General features: G+C 38.5%; 1 protein-coding gene across 2 annotated transcripts in view; it reads right to left on the bottom strand.

Annotated features, from left to right (window-relative positions):
- The window catches only part of drosha (drosha ribonuclease III), a 195722-nt gene that overhangs the window by 46670 nt on the left and 132643 nt on the right, over positions 1-16409 (bottom strand). For both annotated transcript variants that reach the window (XM_030122783.1, XM_030122784.1), the window contains one exon: positions 1292-1397. In XM_030122783.1, coding sequence (XP_029978643.1) covers positions 1292-1397 — 106 coding nt within the window. The remainder of the gene's footprint in view (positions 1-1291; positions 1398-16409) is intronic.

The raw sequence follows: 16409 nt of genomic DNA, 5'->3' as shown, positions 1-16409 counted from the left end.
CCTTTTGTATTGATGAAACCTGAAGTAAGTGAAACTTGGACGTACATTTATATACCTTTTAGTGTGTATTTGTATTGCTAATAAGTATGTTTAAGTCTTGTTAGCTTTCGCGTGTTCAATCCTTGAATCGCTTGCATGGAAACACAGAAGTACACAAAAACATCAAAATACACCCCATGTGGAATAATTCATCAAAGCCAGAAATGGTAATGCAGAGTAAATGTTTCCGGGAGATTGCACGTTGCTCTGTTAAATATTACATTGTGACTCGGGGCTTGGCGGATGACAACATGTTAGACTGGGTAAGGTACATTTACGTCTCTAAAAGGAAAAACACAAACATGTTAAATATAGCTACAAGATGCGGAAAAGAGCAAATGGAATGAAATATGACTGTATGAATCCGTCTTGCTGCGATGTGTCCTCTTTAATAGCACACGCAATCGCAATTGGAGATGCGGCACTAGTTGAATGAGCACTTTTTCCATTTCAGATGTAGCCCATCTTGACATTGCCGCAGCTCTCACTCCCTCAAAGCTTTTACACGAGTGACGTCACGGCTTCCGTCTATAAGGAATATCCAGAAATACGACTTCAGTGGTTGAAATTCAGTTTTAGACCAGTTCAATCCATTTTGCCTGGAGAAGGCAAGGATGTTCTGTGGAGAAATGCTGATGCTCGAATAAAAAGAAGGCGTTAAAACCATCCGTCGCTGACAGAAAAATGTCAGAAAATGGACTTGCATGTTCAAAGTGTGATCATTTGCTTTGTACCTGTGTTACAGTTAGAGCATGTTCACGCACACACACACACACACACACACACTCTCTCTGTCAACTTTATTCTGCAGACTCTTGACAGCTCCGGCAAAATGTGCCGACAAAGATGTGTTATTGAAAACCACTGAACAATTCTGTCTCGTGACAATACCCATCACACGGAGTACAGTAAACATACGGGCGGTGCGTGTGTGTGTGTGTGTGTGGTGGGGAGTGGAAAGAGAGTTATTTTGCGGAAACAACCAAAGAGGAAGAAGGTGAATACCTGGTTGGCACTCGGAGATTCAAAGATTGATGGGAAGGAAGGAAGGGAAAAAATAAATCACCCACACACAAAAACACAGAAGCACAGCTGTAACTTCATTTCAGGTAAAACGATGGAAGACGAGGGGAGGAAAAAAAAAAGGCGTAAAAACCCCACAAAACACAGGTGCAGATGTAGACGTAACAAGGATATGCCTGTGGGTGGGAAAAGAGCCTGATGACACATGATTAATGCGATATTATCTTACTGTTAAATGTCCTTCATGGTGGTCAGGGAAGTGGATGAAGAGGTACTCTGTGGCTACTAGCTGCATTATCGAGTCTCCCAGGAACTCCATGCGCTGGTTGTGGCCCCTGAACAAGAGCGAGGACGAAAAAAGAGAGAGAGACGGAATGAAATGAGGGAGAGCAAAATAGTAATAAAGCGGCGGCACATAAGGAGGCAATGAAATTATAGAGCAGGGTTGGCACGATTAAAACCAGAAAGAGACATGGAAATGCTCTATGATGAGGAAAAATATCCATTTCAGTCAAAAAAAAAAAAAAAAAAAAAAACATTCAACAACATTGTTAAAATTGTAAAATTGACATATTCTTCCCTACATGCCACTCAGTCTGTACTAGTCAAATCAAGTTTATTTATAAAGCACTTTAAAAACAACACAGTTGGCCAAAATGCTGTACACTGACACAAAAACAAATAAAATACATGAAAGAATTAATAAAAACAATAAAAGCAAATATACATTAAAACAATATAAGCCAACTGCTCACACTGAGTTAAAAGCCAAAGGGAAAAATATGTTTTAATATGCTTAGGATTTTAAAAAATAAAGATGTTTCCCACGTCCCTAATCTATTCTTATTAAAATCATTGTGCACTGTTCACACATTTTCACATCATTTTGATAAAAGTTGCATGCTACACCACAATTGTTTAAGATAAGATAAAATAAAAAAAAGATAAAATAAGGCAAGATAAGATTTCATTTATCCCACGTGGGGAAATATTTATGACTAATTATTATGACAAGCATCTTTGTGTGTCCAAAAAAGTGTATATAAGCGTGATGTATTATTATTATTATTATTATTATTATTATTATTATTATTATTGTTATTAATTAACTCTTAAAGTCCTAGAACTATTTCTGTGGTGACTTTCATTTAGCACCTTTTTTTTTAAAACTCTATGAAAGTTTTTTTAACAGATACAAAAACAAAAAACAGAACAAACAGGCCGTGAGGTCAAGGGGTTACAAAGATCGCACTGTTTGGACAAACACAATTTTTACACTTTGTCTCACAGGTTATGTAAACGTGCCATTTTCCCCAACGTTCTTCACCCAGTTCTTTCTGCAGTTGAATTGTGTAGGTCATCTGTTCTAGTTTTACAATACTGGTAAAGGCCATCATCAGTGGACATTCTCTCTTTAGCCAGTATTTTGTAATGGTCTTCTTACTCACTGCCAGTAAGACCTTGAGAAGGAAGGCATCATTCTTCTTAAGACCATCAGGTTCATGGCTAAGAAATTTAGCACCATTTATGATAATATTACCCTCTGCATTTTGCATTTATCAGTGAAAATCATGTATTTTCCTACATTTCATTACTCATCATGAGGTTTTCATTACAGCAAAAAGGCTATATTATATCTATATCTACAGGGTGGGGAAGCAAAATTTACAATAGTTTGAGGCAGGGATTGAAAGACAGTGTATGACCAATTAGTTTATTAAAAGTCATGAGAATTTAAATCTTCAAATCATATTTTACTGCATTTCTAAGAGTCTTGTTGTCTACCTCAAGTTCGATTGCCATTTTTCTCATGGATTTGGTTGGATCCTTTAGGATTTTGGATTTGAGAGCTTTAATAAAAGCTTTGGTACATTTTTTGTTGCTTCCTCCACTTCCAGACTTTCTCGTAATAGTTTTGTTCATAGTCATTCTCTTCTTTCCATTATAAACAGTCTTTATGGACAATCCAACTATTTTTGAAATCTCCTTTGGTGTGACGAGTGCATTCAGCAAATCACACACTCTTTGACGTTTGCTTTCCTGATTACTCATATGGGCAAAAGTTTCTGAAAAGGTATGGATAATAGTGTTAGGTATGATTATGACATCAATATATGTTTGGCTTCAAAACAATTGATGTAGTGCCTGCTGAGAAAAAACAACTAAATGTTCATTGCAAATTTTGCTTCCCAACCCTGTATATTATATCTAAATGTTCTATATATAATGATAAACTGAAGAAAACGTATACCAAAGTACATTGTTAACTGAACATAACAACAAGTGTCTCCAATCACTGTCATTTGTTAAATCACATGGGTTTTACTGGTAAATCAATGCTGCAGGAAATTACAGTGTTTCCATGATCGCTACTTAGTGTGAATGTCCAAATGGGTCAAATCTGATGACAATTAAAACCTGAGAAGCTGCATTTTATCTGAATTATTTCCATGTATTGATAGGATTAGTGGTTAAAAGGTTATTAAACATTTCAGATTAGTAGATGCTTTGGGTCGCCGGATGCCGTTTAGGTCATTAAGGTTTAACAAATCCTGCTTTTAGGTCAGAGTTTTGGCAAAAACAGAGACACTTCCATCATGTAGCTAGAAAAACAAACAAACAAACAAAAAAAAAAACAGAGAAGTAAAACAAGTCGACTGCTCGGAATTAAAATAAATCCGAAACTGCAACAGAAATGAAGAAACAAACTGAAAAGGGGGGAAAAAAATAAATAAATAAATGAAAATTGCAAACCCCTAATAGCGCTGAGAGTAGAGAGGATCGGGGTAAAAAGGACAGGGAGGGTTTTTACATGAGGTTATTCAGCTACACATCAGTGGGGCATGAAAGGCATCATGCTCTCTCAACAAATCTACCAGGCTTTTAGTCTTTTAACAGAAATGTCGGCTGATGTACATTTTCATGGGTGGCCTTTGGGAACAGCTGCACTGACAGGCTGTGTGACAACTCCAAGGCTGCCTGAAGTAGCAGCCCTTCTGAAGAAAACGCCAGGCTTTGATTGCAATTCAAATATAAATGGAAAGGAAAGAAAAAATAAATAAATAAAAAATTCAACCTCTGGTACACCTGCAGGAGCACTTGTCAAGATCCTAAGCTCTTAAACGCACCGAGCCCCTTAAACACGCGCCAGTTTCGGAGAACAACTTTCAACCTTCTAATAATTCCTGGAGAAGCAAATAGCAGGCGCTGTGTATCAACTTCCTGCTTTTCTCCCCGTCGGTGAAAGGCAGGGAGCGTACTGTAACTCCCCACACAGTGTTAGACAGGGCAGCAGGAGGGGGGGGGGCACGCTGCTGCTGCTGCTGCTGCTACTGCTGTAATGGTCATTAATTAAACAGAATTATAGATTAGCATTGCAGATGTGGGTTGGTGCTGTGCCAGGCAGGCAGGAAGTGCTGGGTGAGGGGTAGTTCGTAAAGTCAGCGCCATACAAGACGGGAGGTATATACAGCAGTGGAGCACATATCCATCTACAGATAGAGAGTCTCCATGCAGGAGGGGGGAGATGACTGAAGATGAGAGAGCAGGATGCAGAGGTAGAAGCCGAGGAGGAGGCTGACATCAAAGAGAGAGAAAGGTCAAAGTTTATTGTCTGATTTCTGGAGCCTGCGCTTTTTTTCTTTTTATGAGCTGCGGCGTATCTGAGGCGAAGGGATCGGTAGTTTCAGACCGTAAAACCCCAGTTAGAGCGTCTTAAACAAGGCTCTGACTACTCACTTATAACACTTATCTTCTCTAGTGATTAATGGACCTTTTATTTTTGCTGTTAATTAAAAGCTCGGTGTCATTGTTTCAGGAAATAGAGGAAAAAATGCCCATAAAAGTGTTCAATTTAGGCCCGGGAGACATGATGCTATACATCATGTGATTAAAAAAAAAAAAAAAAAAAAAAAAAAAACACCCTTTATTGTTATTTATTGCCTTGTGTCACAAAACAGACTCTTTGTTGTGATATTTTTAATGATTTGGATGACACTTTATTCTTCCACATAGTTACAGGTGATAAATTTGCATGAAGGCAACACAAATAAACAAGAATAGGAGTAAATGTGACAGAATACGGGATAATTCTGGACAGGAAATGGACTCTGACCTTTAAGAATCGTAGCAAACAGAAAGGAGGGAGTAGAGCCCAGTTGAAAATGGCTTAATATTGAACTTTATTGTATTGTTTCAGCTGTAATAGATGTAATCGGTTGGGTTAAATGATTAACCCTTTAAGCCCTAAGTCTAAAATGGTCCATCTGTGACTTTTTTTTTTTCTTATTTTCACCATAAAAAGGTTAGAAAATATGCTGTGAGTGAGTCCTTTTGCCCATTTTTCCAGAGCACTTAGAACCTTCAAAATCTAGTCATTTACAATTTAGTGCATGTTATTATTCTGCTAAAACAGCTTTTTCTCCAGCTTCTAGTACAGGCGTGAGTGAAATTACCATAATGACCAAATAAAGCCTATAAAGCGCAATGTCTCAGGTTTCAGAAATGGTTGGAATTTTTCCAGTTGCACAAACAGTGAAAGAGTTACAGCCATCCAAGCTGTATATGCACAGGGTGTGTCAGCGATGACACTAGGGGTGTAACGGTACAGAAAAAATTCAGTTCAGTATGTTTTTTGGTTTTCGGTACAGGGGTCTTTGGTTTGATATGTTTTCGGTACAGTGAAGGGGACCAGTGAAGGAGACCAGTGAAGGGGGGGTGGTACCTGTAAGACACAGGACATTTCTACAAAATATTGTTCGGTCACTTGTGCATTAACAGACACCCCACATGTTGGTGGTTCCAAAAACAAAAAAGAAGCTTCGCGGGGTCCTTGCTTTTTCTGTTGTTGCCCCAAAGCTGTGGAACCAGTTGCCCTTAGATGTTAGACAGGCTCAGTCTCTGCCTGTCTTTAAATCACGTCTAAAAACACACTTTTTCTCGTTGGCTTTTAATCAATGGGTGACATGTTTGTTTGTTTTTTTATATTTCTTATGTTGTATTTACCAGATTTTAATTAGTCTTTGTTTTTATGATAGTTGCCTTTTATTGTTCTTAGCCTGCTTTGCACCCTGTTATCGCTGTTTTTACTTATTTCCTTGTTTTATGATTCATGTACGGCACTTTGGTCAGCTGTAAAGTTCTTAAAGTGCTTTATAAATAAAGTTGGTATGGTATGTTATGTATTTTTGAATGTTCAATGTTCATTTATGGCAAACGCTGTAATTTACTGAGTGTTTTTGAACACTTCACAGTATTCCTTGAGGTGCTGTGAATGTGACCTCACAGTAACACTGCAGCAGAGGTACGGTGAAGGAGAAGAGGAGCAGGTTCACTCGATTTTGCCAAGTTGAGTTCAAAAATAAAAACCTTTTTGCTGTAAAGGAACCTGTGGACTCTTTGGTGCCACAAAGCCGCAACATAACGAAAACTGAAAATGAAACTTAACATGCTTCGAACATTCGACCTGGCTTCTGTGTCTCTGTTATACTCTCTGTTGTCATGTTTAGTTTGTGTTTTTTTTGCAGTGGCGCTGATAATTCGCCGCTGCTCAATGTATATAGAGGAAACCCTGCACATGGGTTCTGCTTGCGTTCGTCACATAGGCTACATATATTCGTTCGGTACACCTCTCGAGGCCCTGAACCGAAACAGTTCTGTGCAAACGAGTGCACCGTTACACCCCTAGATGACATGTCAGATTTTAAAGAGTTAAGTTAAAATTTGTTAAAAAGTTCTAAATAAAAAGGTGGATTACATAACTTAGTGCTTAAATATACTCTATTTATTCATTGTATTGACAGAAAATGTGCCAATAGTGACATGGATCATTATCTAAATATGAAGTTCTGGTCCTATCACACAAACTGAGGTGTCAAAAAAAGCCTCATATTAACGTTGAGCTGCTTTATTGTTTAGACTAAAAAAGACGCACTTTGATCACATTACTTAAGGATTTGATTGCTTGAAAGTTAAAGGTCTTTTAAGCGCTAAGAATATGAAACATCCCACTAATAAAAAGGTGAATACGTCCACTTTTATGTGATAAAAGACTGTCTCGATCATCAGGAAAAAACAAAAAGAATCTACAGTCGAGCAAAATCACACACTTTGAGGAGTTATATCCAAAAATACCACGATCACTTCTGACTAATTAATATATGTGAAAAGCAAAAAAAAAACAAAAAAAAACACCATTTTTTAGTCTTGGTTTTGACATCCTCTGTTTGTTTTTCCAGATCAGATGACGAGGTGTAAAAATGAGAAATGCATTGCACCCTAATGCTAAAAAAACAAACAAAACAGGCAGAGGCTGTTGCATTTTTGCTTGATGTGCAGTCAGGACTTCATATTTCTTATTAAATAAAATAATGGATATTACATTAAAGTGCTCAGCTTTAATTTGAACAGAAAGAACTGTGTGGGAGATTAAGCCCTTTTAACACGCAGTGCCAATACTTTAGTGGTTCAAACATAATTGGGCAGATACACATGAAGTCAAACAAAATCCTCATATTTAATATTTTTTGTGCAAAATCCTTTCACAAATTAAAATGTGCTGAAACACCGAGCTGGGAGATGAAAACCTGCGCCAACGTTCAAATACTTACAGCCTGCTAAACATGCTTTTATTATTAAAACCTAATGATTAACTGTTTTTTCAGGCTTAATCGAGAGAGGCTTTAGATGAATGGAGGCGTTGGTAAAGTCAAACGATACAGATGTGTGAACATTTGTTTCTATTCTGCTTAAGGGCTCATTTATGCTCTATGTTAAAGACGCAGACGGGGCATTCTGTTCATCCTCTGCACACATTCCATAGATAATTCTGTCCGTTTTCTAGGAGCTTGCTGATGTGAACCCAGACAGTGAATATGGAGCAGTACCACCGCAAACCGTGGAGGCAGTGTTGAGATTTGAGGAGAAAAATTTCCAGAAATAGCGGAACTTTTCAAAGAGCGACTGGGTGAATTAATGAAAAACTACTAACAAATGTATTTTTTTATTTTTTTTTATTTTTAATTTGTCTTGTCCAGCATCGTAACAGCAGAATGGTGGTTTGGCTGCGTTTTTGTGCTCAACAAATTTGCTTTGTCAAGGGAAACTTCACAACGTATATGAGGCTCCCCTTGATATTCTGAGTTTCGTTGAACCGCATTTTGATGCCGGACTTGACATGAAGGAACAGGGGGAAGGAGAAGAAAGGGGGAGGAGAGAAAGAGAGAGTGAAAGGGGAAGAAAAAGGAAGATGAATATGGCGAAGACCCTCACAAGAATCTCACAAGAAACATCTACCGACAAATTTATGGCAAACTACCCTTCTCAATATCCACATTAGTAAAACCTCCTCTGTCGTCGCCATGTTTGTTTTTGTTGACTTTCTTCTTGTTCTTCTCAAAAAACTTTACTCTTCTTCGTGATATTTGGCCAGTATGGTAATAACGAGTGGCGGCCTCTGGTGGATTAAATGAGAAACTCTCATTCCAATGCATTGGATGCATGGAAGTATGAAGGCAGTGACATTTGACAATGTTAGAAATGGACATACCTATTTACATATCTTTTTTTTTTACCTCCCACCTTTGGAGGACAACTTTATATTTAATTACAGCTTGTGCTTAACAAGTGACAAGTAACAATTTCAAGTTTTACACTCATATTGTCATATATTCCTTGCTAGTATACATATATATAGAGGGAGGGGTTTATATAGACAAAAGTGCACAGGGAAAGGATGTAACAAAGTGACAGATTGACAAGACAGTGGGACAGAACAGACATAAGACAAGACAGTGGGACAGACAAACTAAGTGATTGCTGTTGGAGATACTAATGTTGATCAGACGTATTGCATTGGCGTAAGTGTGGTGTGTGTGTATGTGTGTGTGTATAATTATTACGTTAATGATAAGTGGGAGTGAGGCGTGGACGTTGAATACTGAGATAGAAAAGTTGGTGTTGGGGGGGGGGGGGGGTAGTAGAAGGGGCAAGGGGGTGTGTGGTCTGTTCTGATGATATACAGGAGGTCCTCGGGTTACGAACGAGTTCCGTTCCTACGCTGGCGACGTAACCTGAATTTCCGCGTAAGTCGGAATTAACTCTTTAATACCTTCTAAATACCCCCTAAATCTCTAAATAAATATCCAAATACATGTATTATGGACTTTGTCCTTAATAATGGTCGCCACGGTCGACCGACTGAAGCCTAAGGCTTTACCGATGTTCGTCGGTGTCTCGCCTTTCTCCGACCTTTTGATGATATCCAGCTTCGTTTCCATTGTAATGGCTTTCCTCTTGGCTGGACCAGCATCGCTAGAAGATCCTGCTTTCTTTTTTGGGGCCATGATGTGAAAAAGGAGGGTGAAAAAGGCGAGGATACCGAGAAAATTACGGAGCACAAACACAGACACTCTACACTATGGGGCTGGAGACAAACTGGTGGACGAGACTCAGGCGCTGAAAAGTCGAAACAGCGTAGGTCAAGTACCGCATAACCCGAGGACCTCCTGTATGCAGTTTTCGACAATGTTCGTTTTAAAAAAGTTATGAATGGATTTAGATATTTACTATTTACATACCTAAAGCGAGCATAAATGAGCCTTAAAGATAGAGCCATTCTTCAAGCTTTTCTTTGAACTTATTTCATATAAAGTGGACATCATTAAGAGGAAAGTGACACCCTGCACACTCCAGCATTAAAAATAATCACCGTTTCTTTATCAAAATGTGCTGAGGATGTGAAGAGCCAAGGTTGGAATGAAGGAAAAATTAAAAAAGGGTGAATGAGGAGAGCGGAACACCTCCCCTTTCGTATATTCAATAGAGGGCGCTAGGGCACTGCCCCACCTGTCTCATATGAAGAAGACGATAGAAATCACCTAAAATCATTTTACAAATATATTAAAATTTAAATGAAAAAGCTACATATGATACAGCCCTTGAGTATCGTGTAGCTGTGGCCTCGAGACTTTGGAATATACCCTCCCACTGGCACTCGACTGAGTCTTTTAAAAAGCAACTGAAGATCTTGTTTGGACAGTTTTAGTTAGGGGTGGGTTTTTATATGTTTATACCTGTGTCTGTAGCTGTGTGATTTTTTTGCCTATGTATTTTACTTCTGATTTTATTCAAAGCACTGTGAAATCTTTCTGCAAAAAGTGCTGTGTAAATAAACCTTCTTCTTCTTCTTCTTCTTCTTCTTCTTCTTCTTCTTCTTCTTCTTCTTCTTCTTCTTCTTCTTCTTCTTCTTCTTCTTCTTCTTCTTCTTCTTCTTCTTCTTCTTCTTCTTCTTCTTCTTCTTCTTCTTCTTCTTCTTCTTCTTCTTCTTCTTCTTGTCGTTTAAAAATGTTTTATGTTTATGCATTTGGCAGACGCTCTTTTCCAAAGCAACTTACAGGGGAAAACCAATTAAATCACTCAATCAATCAAATTTTATTTATATAGCGCCAGATCGCAACAAAAAAGTTATCTCATGACGCTTTATAGATAGAGTTGGTCAAAACCAGACTCTAAGCCAATTTACAGAAACCCAACAGAATCCTAACAGGCAGAAACCTGGAGCAGACCCAGACTCCTGGAGGATGGACATCTGCCTTGACCAGTTGGGGTTAAAGAGAGAGGGTAAAGAAAGAGAGAAAGAGAGAGCGATAGAGATAGAGACTGGGGGAGAGGGGGAGACACATGGAGGCAGTTGAGGATAGGTGAGTGATGATGATGAAGGCAGGAGAGAGGCAGGACCACCGCAGCAGGTCCAGAGATAATCCTGGGAAAATCTGTGATAAGCCTGGGAAGAACTTTATTAAAATATTTAAAAATGGAATGTCTGCCAGTGCTAGGACAGGAGGTTTTCAGTTGTTTAGTGAGCAGTCAAGTCACGTGTTTCCTGTTTGGGTGCAACAATCTGCGCCCAAGGCTCTCTGTTTACTATAATAAACTCTCATTATAAATAGCGCATGTGCAGTAGACCCCCCCTCCCCCTTTCAAAACTGATCCATAAGTAATACCACTGAGATATGACTAAGTGCCTGGATTGCTCAGTAGGTATTACCACCGGCTTTGATGTGGGAGGCGTGGGATCAATTCCCAGCATGAGTGGTATCATTGATATGTTTTAGCCTTTATGTTGATTTTCTGTTTTTTTTCATGCCATGCAAATGTACCTGTACTGGCTTCACCCCTGGTTTAAATGCATTGTCCATACTATCAGTGGAAAAGACACTTGTCACGGACATGCCTGACCTCACTTTATTGGGTAAGTGACTATTTTTTGGTAATTTCTGCAAACATTATGGTTACACTGAGGACAGTGAGTCACCAATCTCAGGTCCAATGTGGTCTACAGGGTCTGTAAGGTCCACCTCTCCATGAACAGTGAGTGTACCTGCTTTGTTAGGTACCATGAAGTGATGGTACTAATGTAAGGAATATGATGTTCAAAGGACTCAGCACTTATGTTGTTCTAATGTTCTAAAAGTGATGTTCCCTCCACATTACAAGTGTTTTTCTTCTGTGTTTTATTTATACTTCTTGGATTTTTTTTTTTTGCCACAGGGTTTCTGCAGGTATCAGCAAATCTAATTTAATGCCCTTTTTAATGCCACTTGAAACAACTTTAATGTCCATGTAAAACTGCAGATACAGTTTTATAAATAGTTTTATGACAGTTTACCATCAACAGGCTTTCACCAGGTTCTGAATAGTTCCTCCTCCAATCACTTCTGCTGAAACTTGCATTTTCCCATTTTTCCCACATTTGCTAATATTCCCTCCGCTCTTTCGCCACATGACCACGCTCACAGCACATTGTATTCCAAGCATCCGGTGTTGTGACGTCATGTATCGACCACAAACAATAGACAATTAAAGGGTTCTGCCTGTCAATCATCACACTATACTTCCGATCAAAACTATTAAATGTTTATGTAATCAAAATAAATCGTAACAATGTTTTCTCATTAAGTGTATTTAATTTTTTAATACCTCTAGACATGAAGTTTAATCCTTTTTAATGCCATTTAAGGCCTTCATTTTCACAAAATCTATGTAATGACTGTTAATGCTTTTTAATGACCTGCAGAAACCCTGTGTCACATATGGGTAAGGTACCAAATATGGTAACTTCATTAACTTTGATTTTCTACATAAGAAAAAAATGTTGAAAATTTTCTAAAAAGTACTAAACTCTTATGTCCTCCAATAACACACTAAGGTTGAAATATGGTATTTCAGAGTACTTGTATGAGTGCCGTATAAACAGTTAACTATAGTCGTAAAAAAATGTGCATGTCTGAAAAATAGATAGGTGAAATTTACATATAAATCATACATGACTGAAAATACATACTGTGCAGTTTTATTTTAATTTAAATGAATATTTTAAAATAGTGCTGCATGTACTTTGGTGTATCCTACTGGTGATATGTAGTTACAGTGCAGCTGAAAACTGACTTGGATACTGCACCCCACCAACTAACAATTTCACCAGCCTCCACTGGAACTGTGTACCGACAGGTTTGCTGTGCATTTTCTCCCCAAAAATCTGCCATAAATATATACAGCATGAGGTGGAAAAACAGGATGCCTGGGAGCACAAGCTGGCAGAAAAGGATTGAGAAAGTGTAGTGTGAGCTAATTTCATGTCCAATGGGAGGCAGAGCGGGTGAGGGAACAGTGGTGTGACAGCGAGAGACGAAGGGAAATAAGAGAAGAGATGGAGGGAAAAAAACGAGAGATAGAGCAGGTCAAAGAGGAATGTGTTGCTGTGTGAAGCGGCACAAAGAGCCATACCTTATTCACTTCAACAGCAGAGGCACAATGCTCCAGTAAGGTGGGGGAAATTGAAGTAAAGTGTGAAGCCGAGGTCTTTATTCACCTTTGACTTTGATCTAAAATACTTTTAACAGCCCCAGTGAAGAGGCAGCGACAGCCTGGCCACTCCAAAAGAGGGGAGCACTCAGTTTTTTTTTTTTTTCCCCAGGCCATTTTCCTCTTGCTTTTTAGGGAAATAATGTTCTTGTTTCATATGGGCATGCTTGTGGAACCCTCAAATGTGCAATCTGCAGCTTCTTTGAAAGAAATGTTACAGGGGGTCAAGCAGAGCAGCGACATTCATGGAGTGTAAAATTTTAAGCAAAAGGAATGGAAATATCTTGTTAACACATGGCAAGGGGGGAAAAAATGAACACATCAAAATGTCAATATACAATAATGTGGCAAGCCACTTTTATATATTTTCTTAATAAATGGCTAAAAATCATTGCTTTGACCTTTAAAAATATGTTTTTTCTGCTTTGTTTAAACTTAGAAACTAATTTCCAGTAAAATGTATTCACAACTTATAACTTAATAATGATAATGTATCTTTATATTGCACTCATGATTGAGAAAATAGCATCCATATGATAAATATACAATATTGTTTATTTATTTATGTATTCGTTAAGAAATTGTATGGAAATTGAGCTTTGCTGCTGTCAGCATCAGGACTCAAAAATAGAAATTCCTTAAAGCTGCATATGACTTTTGTCACCAATTTCTCATCAGATCTGTAAAACCTGAGTCATAGCCTAAGTAACATGAATCTATAAGTCTTTCTGTGTTTAAGTAACTGAATCTCTTCCCTGACGGTGAACAATTTTCAAAGTGCACTCCACCATAAAGTCCATTTCTTTACAAACAGAGCCAGAAGGTAGCTTGGGCATTTTTGGAAATTTGTCACGGAGCTCCACGCAGCTGCAGTAGCAAGAGGCAATGAAGCCGTTTCCGTGTTTATTGCCGCCGCGGCCATAATGCGGCTGCGTGGAGTTTCGCTGTTTATGGTGGAGTAAACTTCGCAATTGTTCATCATGAGGTAAGAGATTCAGGTGTGTAATCACAGAAAGACTTACGGATTCGTGATACTTCGGCTATAACTTGGTGTAATAGCCCGAGCGGTCAGGGCACTTTCAAGAAGGAGCTTGGACCCAGGTGTTATAGCAAAAATACTTCTTTTTATTTTCTCCAGAAAGTCAAAGCACAACCTTCACCAACGCCTACCAACACTAAGTGACCCGAATATATACAAAAGTACACGTGACTGGGATAAACCATTACCACAGGGAAGAAAAAATATACACACTTAACTATAGAGTTTTTTTACCTTTAAAAAAAAACCATCACAAACTCACAAAATACACTATTCACAAATATTAACACAAACCTAATACCCAAAACAACACTATACAAACACATATATACATATTTACAATTCATCCACACCAAAGACCCCCCACCCCCGGAAGCGGTAAGTTGGCGTCTGAAACCCATTTCCCACAATATTCTGAAATAATACTGGTACGCTGCACTCTATTCGCCATATCACAACAGCTATATACATTCGACAATTAATGTGCGCTGTCTTTGTGATATGCGCAGGAACGGTGAAGAGGACCGCAGCACAAACGGCTCACCATCCACTCACCAGACCCACTCCGCCACAGCATTACAATACAAATCATACTAATTAAATAGCTCCGTTTAAAACACAACGTGTGTATACTTCTGTGATACATAAATTAACCTTTACTGCCACAGTCATTCAATACACAGACTATAATTAACAACGGCTTTAGCGGCAACCCGTCGTTACACTTGGGTTTTATGGATTTGATGAAAAATTAGTGATGAAAGTCATATGCAGCTTTAATAAATCTGTTGCACACTTTTTGCTTTTTTACTATCATTATTATTATTATTATTATTGTTATTATTATTATTATAATTATTACTATTTATGTAATTTTTAATCACTTTAACACTTTTTTAAAAATCTTTTTTTCTATTGTAGTTGATGCCTATTGTCTTGTGCTCCTTTACATTTGAATTTCCATCTTATCTTATTTTATCTTATCTTAAATGTTCCAAATCATTCTTCACAATGCTGAAAACTCTTCCATACTTTCATTTAACAAATACTGAACTTGAAATGAGATCCATGAGACCCATTTTCACAGCCGGTGAAATTCTTGCAACACCCAGCTCTTCCGCTGTGTGAGGAGATAGGAAGCCCTGCCTGGGGGGGCCACAAGACTCCATTTCTTGCTGTCTGACGGTAGCCTCCGGTCTCCTCCGCCTCTCCACAGGGTCAGCTCTCATCCTTACGTCTCGCGCTGTCTTCTTCTAGGTCACTTTGTCCTCTACTTGTCCATAAAGTGATGGGCCGAAGGCCAGCCTGGGTCCTGTCCCTCATCTGCTGTCTACCTTATTGTCTGACCTTCCTTTGCGTTATCTGACCTCGTTCTTCTCTCCATCACGACGGCATGACCTACTTTGGTATAACCTTTGGTCCTCGTGCGCAGCCGTTGCTCGGCTCCAGCTTTCATATCGGTCGGCTCTATTTGGGTCAACCTGCCTTTGGCCACTAATGAGCTAATGAACATAAATTACCCTGAAAATACATGAATTCATATTTTTGCTCCAGGAAAACTGACAATAAAAATGCATTAAAGTTAATCTACCGTTTTTGCATAAAGAAATATATTAAGAAGGTGATGCCGCCAAGTGTGAGCACCAACCTTGACTTAGAAACTCCTCAAAGTAACGCTCAGCGAGAGACAAAACCTCTGGACCTCTAATCGACTTCACTGACCATGAGTGGGGAGAGGTTTGACATTTAGGTGATGGATTAGAACATACACAGCAGGGTACGGTAAGAGTGTGCGCACAGTAAACACATACACACACACATCAATATACACAGACACACAGAGCTATGTCCTTGTGGCAAACCTAAGCAAGCAATTACAGAGTGCAGTCTGCCAATAAGATATCAGAGGTGTGCTGCCAAGGCTAATTTGCTTTAGCTTTCAAATTCAGTATTGTGTAATGCTGTATTGCTCAGAAGTGAGTTAAGCTTCCACAACAAATATCCCACTTATACACAGAATTACCATTGCCTCAAATTGAAGTGAACTACTTCATTAGTCAAAACATGATGACATGTCTGATACAAACACAACAAGGCACTCACTCTGCAGTCAATGTAAAGCAGGGCTGTCAAAGTCATTTTAGTTCAGGGGCCATGTTCAGCCCAATTTGATCTCCAGTGGGTCAAACCGTTAAAATAATAGCATAATAAGCTATAAATCATGCCAATTCCAAGTTCTTCTCTGTTTTATTGCAATAAAAAAACATTAAATTATGAAAATATTGACATTTACAAACTATCCAAACAAAAAAGATGTAAATAACCTGAAAAAACTAACATTTCTTAAGAAAAATAAGCGCAATTTGAAGAATATTACACCTCAATTTATCATTCATACATGTACATACATTATACACAATATTACGCAAACATTTGGCAACAGGAA

The sequence above is a fragment of the Sphaeramia orbicularis genome, chromosome 20 (assembly GCF_902148855.1).
Source record: "Sphaeramia orbicularis chromosome 20, fSphaOr1.1, whole genome shotgun sequence".
NCBI classification, from domain to species: domain Eukaryota; kingdom Metazoa; phylum Chordata; class Actinopteri; order Kurtiformes; family Apogonidae; genus Sphaeramia; species Sphaeramia orbicularis.
This window is presented reverse-complemented; position numbering and strand designations above follow the sequence as displayed.